Raw genomic sequence first — 11,961 nt, 5'->3', positions numbered from 1 at the left:
ATAGCAAAATAAATAACTAATACTAAAATAACACTGGACTAATTAAGCTACTCTAAACTGTTTTATAGGATCCACATATTTTACATGTTAAATTAAAGCTACCTTTTTGAACAAGTAGCTTTCTAACAAAGTATGGATATATGATATTTTTAAATCAATATGCTCAAGATTAATTAGCCTTGACATAAGTAGATTTTGTTTATTCATCAATGCAAATTTACTGCAACTGCTGCTATGCAAATTGAATGGGATGTGGATAATAAACAAAAACATATAATGAAATTATATTAAATTTATATTAGTTATATTAATTAAGTATTTATTTCTATGAATTATTAATGTTATTCTGCATTTATATAAATAAGACTATTATATATATATATATAAATTATAGATTTAAATTATAGATAAAAAATAAATAAAGGCTATTATAAATAAATTATATTATTATTATTTGTGAGTTGTACTCTATTCATACATTGGATTATTTTATTTATTACAGTTTTTCTTTCACTTTTGTAAAGTGAAAAGTTAATAGAAATTGTATTTGATTTTTTTTATTTGATTTAGAGCAGTCAATAACTGCTATTAAAATATAATAGGGTATCACTGTTTATTACTGATTTTAAAGGTTACTGAACTCTTGAAATGATTTGGATATACAGTTCAAACGACACAAGATTGGCCCCTCTGTATTAATCGTGGCCCCTCTTGTGCCCCCCAGTTGAAAAAATCCTAGAATCGCCCCTGGATGTATGTGATGCAACATTTATTATAACCAGAGACTTAATATAATAAAGAGACTTGAGACTTGACTTGGACTCTAGCTCAGAGACTTGTGAGCATCTCTGCCTTTGATCGTGAATCCAAAAGAGTAATAATGAAAATAACAATTCTCAATGAGTCCAAAATAATCAGGGTATCTTCCGCCCATTCCAAATCCGTTTCCAATTAAAAATCAGAAAAGGAAAGACTCAAGAGGGTCCGTGTATCATCCGATCATTCAAGTGAGAGAACATGAATTCAATAATGAGAAATGGAAAAATGGCTCGTTTATTCGTTATTCCATCTAGATTAACAAACGGAAAATGAGTTTTTGACTTGATTTCTCATTTTGTCGTTTGGGGTTTAAAAAACGGGTTATGGCTTCAATATTTCATACGCACTTGTGGGCGGAGCTGAAACGCTCCTTTCATCTGATTGGTCGAATTGCTCCGCCTTCAACTCGATCTTACATTCTTTCAGAATAAGAGTCTTATAAGAATAGCGTCTGAAACCACCGCTCACTGTTAATTAACATAGTATTTGAGTCAGATGTTGCTGCGCACATAATTCGTGACTTGCAAGTCACCCCTTTAAATTATTTCTAGGTTATAGTATTGTATGAATATTGTCCCACTGTAAATACAGTGCAAATAGTTTTGTCTCGTTGGATAAAAGTGAAGTGGAAATAAAAATCAATAATAGACTGAGCAGTTCCATGATAATATGTCTGTAACATTTACCTTATTTATACGTTCTTTTTTTATAAGAAATTGTATTCTTTGTTAGATTTTAGAATCTTTTATTCAGGATGTGTTAAATTGATAAGAAGTGATATCAAATATCAATTTTGTTAGAAGAGATTTATATTTTGAATAAACGCAGTTCTTAAAAAAAAATTATACATCGAAGAATCCTTAAAAAAGTATCGCAGATTCCAAAATAATATTTGGTAGCAAAACTATTAATAGTTCTAATAATAAATCATCATATTTTCATGATTTCTAAAGATCATGTGACACTGAAGACTGGAAGAATGATGCTGAAAATACAGCCGCACATCACAGAAATAAATTATATTTTAAAGGATTTTAAAATATAAAACATTATTTTATATATTTTATTTTGATAATTTTGAATTATTACTGAAATACAACCTTTTTTTTGTTTCAAACAGTTCATTGAACAATAATAAATTAAGTACCTGAAGCTGACAATGAAGTAAATGTATAATAATTAGCAAAGATGATTAATTTAGCGCTGTAAAGGCGTGTGTGAGGGGCTGAGACGCGCAGTGGAGCGTCAGATGCGCGTGAGGAAACACAGCAGAACGGTACTTCACTCCTCTTATTATTTCTCTTTTACTATAGCGATTTATTTTTAGATACGTGATCTGAGTCTTTCATAGAGTTGTAGAGTTATTAGAGAAATAGAGTTATTTTTTACATTCTTTAGTCGAAGTTTTCAGATCGGGACTTCGGAGCCTGTTCGCGACTCTTTTGATTCAGATCCGCACTTCGGAGCCTTTTCGTGACTCGGTTGATTCAGATCGGCACTTTGGAGCCTGTTCGCGACTCGGTTGATTCAGATCGGCACTTCGGAGCATGTTCATGACTCGGTTGATTCAGATCGGCACTTCGGAGCATGTTCGCGACTCGGTTGATTTCAGATCGGCACTTCGGAGCATGTTCGCGACTCGGTTGATTTCAGATCGGGAATTCGGAGCCTGTTCGCGACTCGGTTGATTCAGATCGGCACTTCGGAGCATGTTCGCGACTCGGTTGATTTCAGATCGGGAATTCGGAGACTGTTCGCGACTCGGTTGATTCAGATCGGCACTTCGGAGCATGTTCGCGACTCGGTTGATTCAGATCTGCACTTCGGAGCATTGATTCAGAATGGGACTTTGGAGCATGTTTGAGATTTTTTTTTATTCAAATCTGGACATCGAAGAAGGAAGTGTTTGTCAAACAGGTGATAAATGAATATTTGGACTTGAGGCCTTTTTTTTACCTGTCGATTCAGTATGGACACACACACAAACGTGGACACACTCTAGACTTAATCATCAGTAGGGCTCTAAACTTTTCATCCATTGTTATTAATGACGTAGTGTCACGGATCGCAAGAGGCGAAGACTCAAGTGCAGGCAGATGGGAAGACTTTATTTATACGTCACCAAAATAAGCAAAAACACAACTGAAACCAGAGGAGCGTTCAAAGTTACGAGACATAGACGGAAGTCAGATTCCACGTGAAATGCTCTCAGACAGCAAATGAAATGAGTTTGCATCCTTCTTTTCTGAGAAGATCATCAATATCAGGAAGGCGATTAGCACATCCTCAAGTAATGCAGTTAGAAATACCAAGGGTTCACACAAAACAAGGGGAATCTGCTTTTAGTTTCTATGCCGCTCGCAGTTGGAATCAGCTTCCAGAAGAGATCAGATGTGCTAAAACACTAGTACATTTAAATCTACACTTAAAACTCATCTGTTTAGCTGTGCATTTATTGAATTAGCACTGTGCAATGTCCGAACTGATTGCACTATATTTTCAACGTTTTTTTTTTTTTATGTAAAATAATTTTGAAACTGTTTTTAAATACATTTTAATTAAGTACATTTTTTAATCATTATAAAAGTTTTAAAATTGCTTGTTTTATTTTTTTTTTATAATTTTTCTTTATGATTATTTTACTTTCTTTTATGTGAAGCACTTTGAATTACCATTGTGTATGAAATGTGCTATATAAATAAACTTGCCTTGCCTAGTGTGTTAGTGGGCTTATATATATATATATATATATATATATATATATATATATATTTCTATATATATTTCTATATTTCTATATATATATATATAAACACACAAACTACCGGTCAGAGTTTGGGATCAGAATGACTTTTAATGTTTTTTTTTTACAGGAATTTATTTTACTCATCAAGACAGCATTTATTTGATCAAAAATACTGGAAAACATGTAATATTGTGAAATATTATTAATATTTTTCTATTTTAATATACATGAAGTTGTAATTTATTCATGTGATGTGCAGCTGTATTTTCAGCATCATTCATCCAGTCTTCAGTGTCACATGATCTTCAGAAATCAGAATAATATGATGATTTATTATCAGAGTTGTGCTGCTGAAACTGTGATACTTCTTTCAGGATTCTTTGATGAATGAAAAGTTAAAAAGAAGAGCATTTATTTAAAATAGAAGACTTTTCTAACAATATTCACTATAGTTCAATAGTTTGGGGTCAGTAAGTTTTTATCCTTTCTTTTTTTATAAGAAATTGTATTCTTTGTTAGATTTTAGAATCTTTCATTCAGGATGTGTTAAATTGATAAGAAGTGATATCAAAGATTAATTTTGTTAGAAGAGATTTATATTTTGAATAAACGCTGTTCTTTAAAAAAAATATACATCGAAGAATCCTTAAAAAAGTATCGCAGATTCCAAAATAATATTTGGTAGCAAAATTATTCATAGTTCTAATAATAAATCATCATATTTTCATGATTTCTAAAGATCATGTGACACTGAAGACTGGAAGAATGATGCTGAAAATACAGCCGCACATCACAGAAATAAATTATATTTTAAAGGATTTTAAAATATAAACCATTATTTTATATATTTTATTTTGATAATTTTGAATTATTACTGAAATACAACCTTTTTTTGTTTCAAACAGTTCATTGAACAATAATAAATTAAGTACCTGAAGCTGACAATGAAGTAAATGTATAATAATTAGCAAAGATGATTAATTTAGCGCTGTAAAGGCGCGTGTGAGGGGCTGAGACGCGCAGGGGAGCGTCAGATGCGCGTGAGGACCAAACACAGCAGAACGGTAGGAAACTTCACTCCTCTTATTATTTCTATTTTACTATAGCGATTTATTTTTAGATACGTGATCTGAGTCTTTCATAGAGTTGTAGAGTTATTAGAGAAATAGAGTTATTTTTTACATTCTTTAGTCGAAGTTTTCAGATCGGGAATTCGGAGCCTGTTCGCGACTCGGTTGATTCAGATCGGGACTTTGGAGCATGTTTGAGATTTTTTAAAATTCAAATCTGGACATCGAAGCAGGAAGTGGTTGTCAAACAGGTGATAAATGAATATTTGGACTTGAGGCCTGTTTTTACCTGTCGATTCATTATGTACATGGACACACACACAAACGTGGACACACTCTAGACTTAATCATCAGTAGGGCTCTAAACTTTTCATCCATTGTTATTAACGACGTAGTGTCAAGGATCGCATGAGGCGAAGACTCAAGTGCAGGCAGATGGGAAGACTTTATTTATACGTTCTTTTTTTGATAAGAAATTGTATTCTTTGTTAGATTTTAGAATCTTTTATTCAGGATGTGTTAAATTGATAAGAAGTGATATCAAATATCAATTTTGTTAGAAGATATTTATATTTTGAATAAACGCAGTTCTTTAAAAAAAAATTATACATAGAGGAATCCTTAAAAAAGTATCGCAGATTCCAAAATAATATTTGGTAGCAAAACTATTAATAGTTCTTATAATAAATCATCATATTTTCATGATTTCTAAAGATCATGTGACACTGAAGACTGGAGGAATGATGCTGAAAATACAGCCGCACATCACAGAAATAAATGATATTTTAAAGGATTTTAAAATATAAACCATTATTTTATATATTTTATTTTGATAATTTTGAATTATTACTGAAATACACTCTTTTTTTGTTTCAAACAGTTCATTGAACAATAATAAATTAAGTACCTGAAGCTATGAGGCGCCGTGTAGGATTTAAATCAAACTTCGCTTATCAATACATACATAAAACACTTGCATATACACCTATAAATTACTCACATATACATGCATACTACTAGATGTTCAAAGATACATATATAAAATACACGTGTACAATAATATGAAATCGATACCAATACATATAATGTTAGCAACGTATGCATACACACTTGTGAATAAGTTGCATATACATATAAACTTGACGCGTGCATACACCTACAAACACTCGCATATACATATAAAATTGATCCGTGCATATATACCTATTAAACACTCGCACATACATATAAACTCGCTGCATACAAACACACCTGCACATTCTCGCATATACATATAAACTTTGGTCCATGCATATACACCTACAAACGCTCGCACATACATATAAACTCGATGCATACTCACCAATACATTCTGGCATATACATAAACTTTGGTCCATGCATATACACCTACAAACGCTCGCACATACATATAAACTCGATGCACGCACACACATCCATAAAACACTCGCGCATACATACAAAATAAAATTCACTAATGAATATAGTTCATACAAGAAAGAGGTATGATTTAATTGTGAACATACATATATTTGCAAGTGATTTCGTATGTGGATGTGCGTGAACTTTTCAGTGTACACGGAAGGCATTTCAGTGCAAACGGAAGTCTAATATTATGTCTTCTTTATCCCGCTCGACATGTTTTTCAGAGTGACCTTAATAGCCGTGACGTTTGTTAGTGCTTTATTTGCGGGTGCAAGTTGCAATGAAGACGATATAGTCGATTTCTTTAATAGCGTATTACAGTGCCTAACGCGTATACAGCAAGAGCCGAGAGAGACACTTTATCGAGACTTAGATAACCATGCTAGAACAATTAACAGTCTTTTGTCCGTGGTTCGTTATGATCAAAATGCCGAAACCAGAGAATGCATCGTTATTCTCGAGACGCTGTACCGCACACTGCACCAAATCACACATCCGCTTGATATTGGAAGACCTGCTGGAGCTGGACTAGGACCAGTCCCACCACCTACATATATCACAGGCCACAGAGGTCGTCCGAGATACGACATTTCGTATGAGCAACTGTGTCATTGTCTGCGGCTTGGGTTTAACTGGCAGGGAATCGCATCCTTATTAGGAATAGACCGCCGCACTTTGTTCCAGCACAGGCAGCGTCTTGAAATCAGACCTCTGGAGTTTGCAGAACTGTCTAACTATGAGTTGAACACTCTTGTCAGACAGATTTTGCAAAGAACCCCAAATGCTGGCGAGACCTACATTCTGGGCAGTCTCCGGTCTCGCTCCATCCGCATCCAGCGTTGGAGGGTGAGACAATGTTTACATGAGCTAGATCCTATTGGAAGGTCACTCAGGCGCCGACGGGCCGTCAGAAGAAGAATTTATTCTGTGCAAACTCCTAACCAGCTCTGGTATGTCCAACAGTTATTTGTCAAATGTATTAAAATATCCCTTAAAATTAACTAATGTTAAAGAATTAAGTGTTATTTGTTGTAATATAAATCATCCCGCAAAATAATGTGCAACACTATTAAACGATGGTTTAATTTTCCTATTCCACGTGACATTATAAAACCATTAAACACTTAGCAAATATAAGCCACTAATTAATTCTCTCTCTTAACAGGCATATAGACGGAAACCATAAACTGGTCAGATGGAGGCTGGTTTTCCACGGGTGTGTTGATGGATTTAGCCGCACCATTATTTACCTCGACTGTCTGAACAATAATAGAGCATCAAGTGTTCTGTCTTTGTTTCAAGAAGGGGTTCAAAACTTTGGATTGCCATCAAGGGTTAGATGCGACCATGGCATGGAAAACATTGAGGTTGCACGTTACATGTTAAATAGAAGAGGATTAAATAGAGGAAGTGTCATTACGGGTCGCAGTGTGCATAATCAACGGATCGAACGTTTATGGGCAGAGCTGAACAGAGTGGTTTCATATTATTATTCAGACTTGTTCACTTTCATGGAGGAACAATGTATACTAGACTCTCTGTGTGAGCTTCATGTATTTTGTTTGCATTTTATTTACTTACCTCGGATCCAGAGGGCAGTTAGGGAATTTAGGGACATGTGGAATAACCACGGACTGTCAACTGAAAGAGGACAAACTCCTCTGCAGTTATGGCACAGAGGTATTGTGAGTCATATTGGAATAAACAACACAGCTATATCTGGCGTTTTGAACAATGAAGAACATGTTGACATCAATGAAAACAGACCAGAACCTGAACTACAGACCAGGAATAATGTAATAGTTCCTGAAAACATTTACTGCCCAAATGACTCTACCTTGGCAAACATTCTGGAAACATTTAACCCATTACAAAATGATGGTAATCATGGAATCGATCTGTTTTTGGCACTTGTACAATTATTGGAAAGACAACAGGATAGAACACAGTAAAAGTGCTTTATTGCTATTGTTCTGACTTCGAACTCATAAACAAGTGTTAACAAACATTGCATTATGGAAATGCTTGTAAAATATCCAACAGTTGAACATTTTTAAATTCTAGTAAAGGTTTAAACAAGTACTGCTTGATTCTAATATTGCTTGAACATTATTTAATAAAGTGTTGTCATTAGAATAAAATAAATGCCTCAATAAGAACACTTCATAACTTTAACATCAATCAATTTTGTCACTTACTCCTTGCCAAATCCCTGGGTATTATTAATGGCAAATTCCATGTTGCTTTTAAAAGCACCATATGTGCTATATAATGGCAGTCGAAGGCAGTTGATGCATGTATTTGCTACTGGAAATCTTTGTGGAGTTTCTGTGTCATGGTGAAAGGCAATAGAAGGCGGAGGATGAAATCCAATTGGTGGGACCTGATCAGATCCTGTAGCAAATGCTAAGACTGCTCCAAGCCTTTGTGACCCCTCCTCTGAGTAAATAGAAAAAAGCAAAATATCAACAATTATACAGTGCATTCAGATCTAAAAAATTAAAACACAAAACTGATGCAGTGTTATGACAGATACCCCTTATTTTTTAAAAGGAGGAACATTATTTTTTTTTCTATTAAGTAGTAATGCCCTGACCAACTATTGCACATAACAGATGTTTACATATAATTTATAGAACACAATAATAGCCATATTTACAAAGACACCCCAAAAAGTTAAGATACACTCGTTCCTTACTCTTTGATGTTACCTTGACAATCAACACTTTTGTGACAGTTAGTCATGAATCTCATGTTTGTCCTTGACCTGGCTCTTAATGTATTGTGTTGCTTTCTTGTTGATATTTGCATCACTTAATATTTGAAAATTTAGTAACTGACGTGTATAAAATCTCTCAACTATCCTTAGTGTCCTTCGGATGAGACGTTAAACCGAGGTCCTGACTCTCTGTGGTCATTAAAAATCCCAGGATGTCTTTCGAAAAAGAGTAGAGGTGTGACCTCGGCATCCTGGCCCAATTCGCCCATTGGCCTCTGACCATCATGGCCTCCTAACAATCCCCATATCTACTGATTGGCTTCATCACTCTGTCTCCTCTCCACCAGTCAGCTGGTGTGTGGTGGGCGTTCTGGCGCACTATGGCTGCCGTCGCATCATCCAGGTTGATGCTACACACTGGTGGTGGATGAGGAGATACCCCCTGACTATGTAGGCGCTTTGAGTGTCTAGAAAAGCGCTATATAAATGTAAGGAATTATTTTTATTATTATAGTGTGAAAAGATAAATCTCTACTTCATACAGGTCCATCTCAAATTTGAACGTCATGGAAAAGTTCATTTATTTCAGTTTTTCAACTCAAATTGTGAAACTTGTGTATTAAATTCAATGCACACAGACTGAAGTAGTTTAAGTCTTTTGTTCTTTTAATTGTGATGATTTTTGGCTCACATTTATGAAAACCCACCAATTCACATCTCAACAAATTAGAATATGGTGACGTTCCAATCAGCTAATCAACTCAAAACACCTGCAAAGGTTTCCTGACCCTTCAAAATGGTCTCTCAGTTTGGTTCACTAGGCTTCAAAATCATGGTGAAGAGTGCTGATCTGACTGTCCAGAAGACAATCATTGACATCCTTCACAAGGAGGGTAAGCCACAAACATTCATTGCTAAAGAAGCTGGCTGTTAACAGAGTACTGTATCCAAGCATGTTAACAGAAAGTTGAGTAGAAGGAAAAAGTGTGGGAAAAAAAGGATGCACAACCAACCGAAAGAACCAATCGAAAATCGATTAAATAATTTGAGTGAACTTCACAAGGAATGGACTGAGGCTGGGGTCAAGGCATCAAGACTCACCACACACAGACGTATCAAGGAATTTGGCTACAGTTGTCGTATTCCTCTTGTTAAGCCACTCATGAACCTCAAACAACATCAGAGGTGTCTAACCTGTGCTAAGGAGAAGAAGAACTGGACTGTTGTCATTGGTACAAAGTCCTCTTTTCAGATGAGAGCAAGTTCTGTATTGCATTAGGAAACCAAGGTCCTAGAGTTTGGAGGAAGGGTGGAGAAGCTCATAGCCAAAGCAGCTTGAAGTCCAGTGTTAAGTTTCCACAGTCTGTGATGATTTGGGGTGTAATGTCATCTGCTGGTGTTGGTTAAATGTGTTTTTTGAAAACCAAAGTCACTGCACCTGTTAACCAAGGAATCTTGGAGCACTTCATGCTTCCTTCTGCTGACCAGCTTTTTGAAGATGCGGATTTCATTTTCCAGCAGGATTTGGCACCTGCCCACACTGCCAAAAGCAAAAGTTGGTTAAATGACCATGGTGTTGGTCACCAGACCTGAACCCCAGAGAGAATCTATGGGCTATTGTCAAAAGGACGATGAGAAACAAGAGACCAAACAATGCAGATGAGCTGAAGGCAACTGTCAAAGAAAACTGAGCTTCCAGACCACCTCAGCAGTGCCACAAACTGATCACCTCCACGCCACGCTGAACTGAGGAAGTAATTAAAGCAAAAGGAACCCCTACCAAGTATTGAGTACATGTACAGTAAATGAACATATATTGAGATTTCTCTTTATATTGCAGAAAAATTTATAATTTACTGCTTCAAATCAATGAGCTGATTTAAATTATGATGCACTTCAAATATATTTGAATGAGAAAGCAAAGAAATGCTCCAGTTCTACTAATCATTGTCTGTAACTTATTAAAAGTGAAATGTGTTTATTAAAAAGGTTACCTTCCATATCCTGCAGGTAGTCCCTCCAGAAAGCAATAACTCTGTTCTCATTCGCTCGTTTGTTGCTCCCATTCTCTGACCACTGTATTTCAAACAGGTCATCCATTATATCTGCTGTCAGTTGATTTGGTTGGTGACATAACACGGATCTAAAAGCTTCTGGGTGTTTTTGGACTTTTGCAAGGACTCCAAGAGTTTTTAATCCATCCCTGAACCTATAATAAGATGATTTAGCATGATTCATAATTAAAGAGAGATTTGAAATAACAAAATTGCATTAATTAATTTTATTAAGATAATAATGAAATAATTGCATTTTCTAATTGTATTTTATTTTAAATACATTTGTTTGATTCAAAATATTCATCCAATGGACTGTATATTTCTGAAGTCCTAACAAACCTTTCAAATGGTCCACGAACACGATTCACCACCTGAAACATCAGTAAGTCTTCAACCAGCCTGTCCCTGTCAGCAATGCTTCTTAATGGCCTAAGACAACCTGCGTTGGCAATGTAGTCCATAATGGGCACAGTTGAGTGTTGTAGCTCTTCAAGAGTTGTGGCTTCAGAAACCTGTATTGTGAAAAAGGGGCATTTGCATTTCAAATTTAATCTATAAATATTTAAGAGAAAGTTTTCTATAAAAAATATTGTTATACGAAGCTATGGATTTTATAAAGGAACACATTTTTAAGTAAATCTGAGAAAGCATGATGCTACTGTACAAGTAAATGAAACATGTATACTGCAGTTTTAAGCAAACCTTTTTGATTTTATTATAAAGCTCAAAGTCAGCTACATCGTCCAAGACAGGTATGCACATGTCTGGCCCCTGAACTAAACTGTCAAATAGGGTCTTAGACAAACAACCCGGTGCAGGTCCTCCATGTACAAGGCTGACTGCAACTGCTCTCCCTGCTATGAAATACCTGTCCTCCCTGATGGCTGACATAAAATTAGAGAACACAAGTCAATACAACAGACTTCAAAGATTCTTAAAATTATGCAATGTAGAATAAAAGTTCTCAGATATGTACAACAAACAGCATAAATATAATGTATACCTTGGGAATCAAGAGCCAAGTTGAGACTGTCCTCTTTTCCCTCAAACATTGATGACTGCATTAGTGCCACTAGTAGCAGCCGTAAAAATTCTCGCCTTGGACCACCCAGATCAATAGCCTCTT

General features: G+C 35.3%; 2 protein-coding genes across 2 annotated transcripts; one reads left to right on the top strand and one right to left on the bottom strand.

The window, feature by feature from the left end:
* Nucleotides 1-4,330: 4,330 nt before the first annotated feature.
* On the top strand, nucleotides 4,331-8,302 carry LOC127978677 (uncharacterized). The gene is made up of 2 exons (XM_052583527.1): nucleotides 4,331-7,009; nucleotides 7,225-8,302. The coding sequence occupies exons 1-2, from the start codon at nucleotides 6,273-6,275 to the stop codon at nucleotides 8,009-8,011; spliced, it is 1,524 nt and encodes a 507-aa protein (XP_052439487.1). The 5' UTR covers nucleotides 4,331-6,272; the 3' UTR covers nucleotides 8,012-8,302.
* On the bottom strand, nucleotides 8,151-11,957 carry LOC127978693 (G2/M phase-specific E3 ubiquitin-protein ligase-like). Its single transcript, XM_052583579.1, has 4 exons — nucleotides 11,839-11,957; nucleotides 11,175-11,347; nucleotides 10,773-10,987; nucleotides 8,151-8,498 (listed from the first exon to the last, which is right to left on the bottom strand). The coding sequence occupies exons 2-4, from the start codon at nucleotides 11,294-11,296 to the stop codon at nucleotides 8,254-8,256; spliced, it is 582 nt and encodes a 193-aa protein (XP_052439539.1). The 5' UTR covers nucleotides 11,297-11,347; nucleotides 11,839-11,957; the 3' UTR covers nucleotides 8,151-8,253.
* Between the last annotated feature and the right edge of the window lie 4 nt (nucleotides 11,958-11,961).

The sequence above is a fragment of the Carassius gibelio genome, chromosome B19 (genome assembly GCF_023724105.1).
Source record: "Carassius gibelio isolate Cgi1373 ecotype wild population from Czech Republic chromosome B19, carGib1.2-hapl.c, whole genome shotgun sequence".
NCBI classification, from domain to species: Eukaryota; Metazoa; Chordata; class Actinopteri; order Cypriniformes; family Cyprinidae; genus Carassius; species Carassius gibelio.
This window is presented reverse-complemented; position numbering and strand designations above follow the sequence as displayed.

Coding starts and splice junctions, on each gene's coding strand:
- LOC127978677 (XM_052583527.1), top strand. CDS start 6,273: ATGTTTTTCAGAGTGACCTTAATAGCCGTGACGTTTGTTAGTGCTTTA. Junction 7,010..7,224: donor CAAACTCCTAACCAGCTCTG/GTATGTCCAACA, acceptor CTCTCTTAACAG/GCATATAGACGGAAACCATA.
- LOC127978693 (XM_052583579.1), bottom strand. CDS start 11,296: ATGGACTACATTGCCAACGCAGGTTGTCTTAGGCCATTAAGAAGCATT. Junction 10,988..11,174: donor GTTCGTGGACCATTTGAAAG/GTTTGTTAGGAC, acceptor ATCTTATTATAG/GTTCAGGGATGGATTAAAAA. Junction 8,499..10,772: donor CTACCTGCAGGATATGGAAG/GTAACCTTTTTA, acceptor CTATTTACTCAG/AGGAGGGGTCACAAAGGCTT.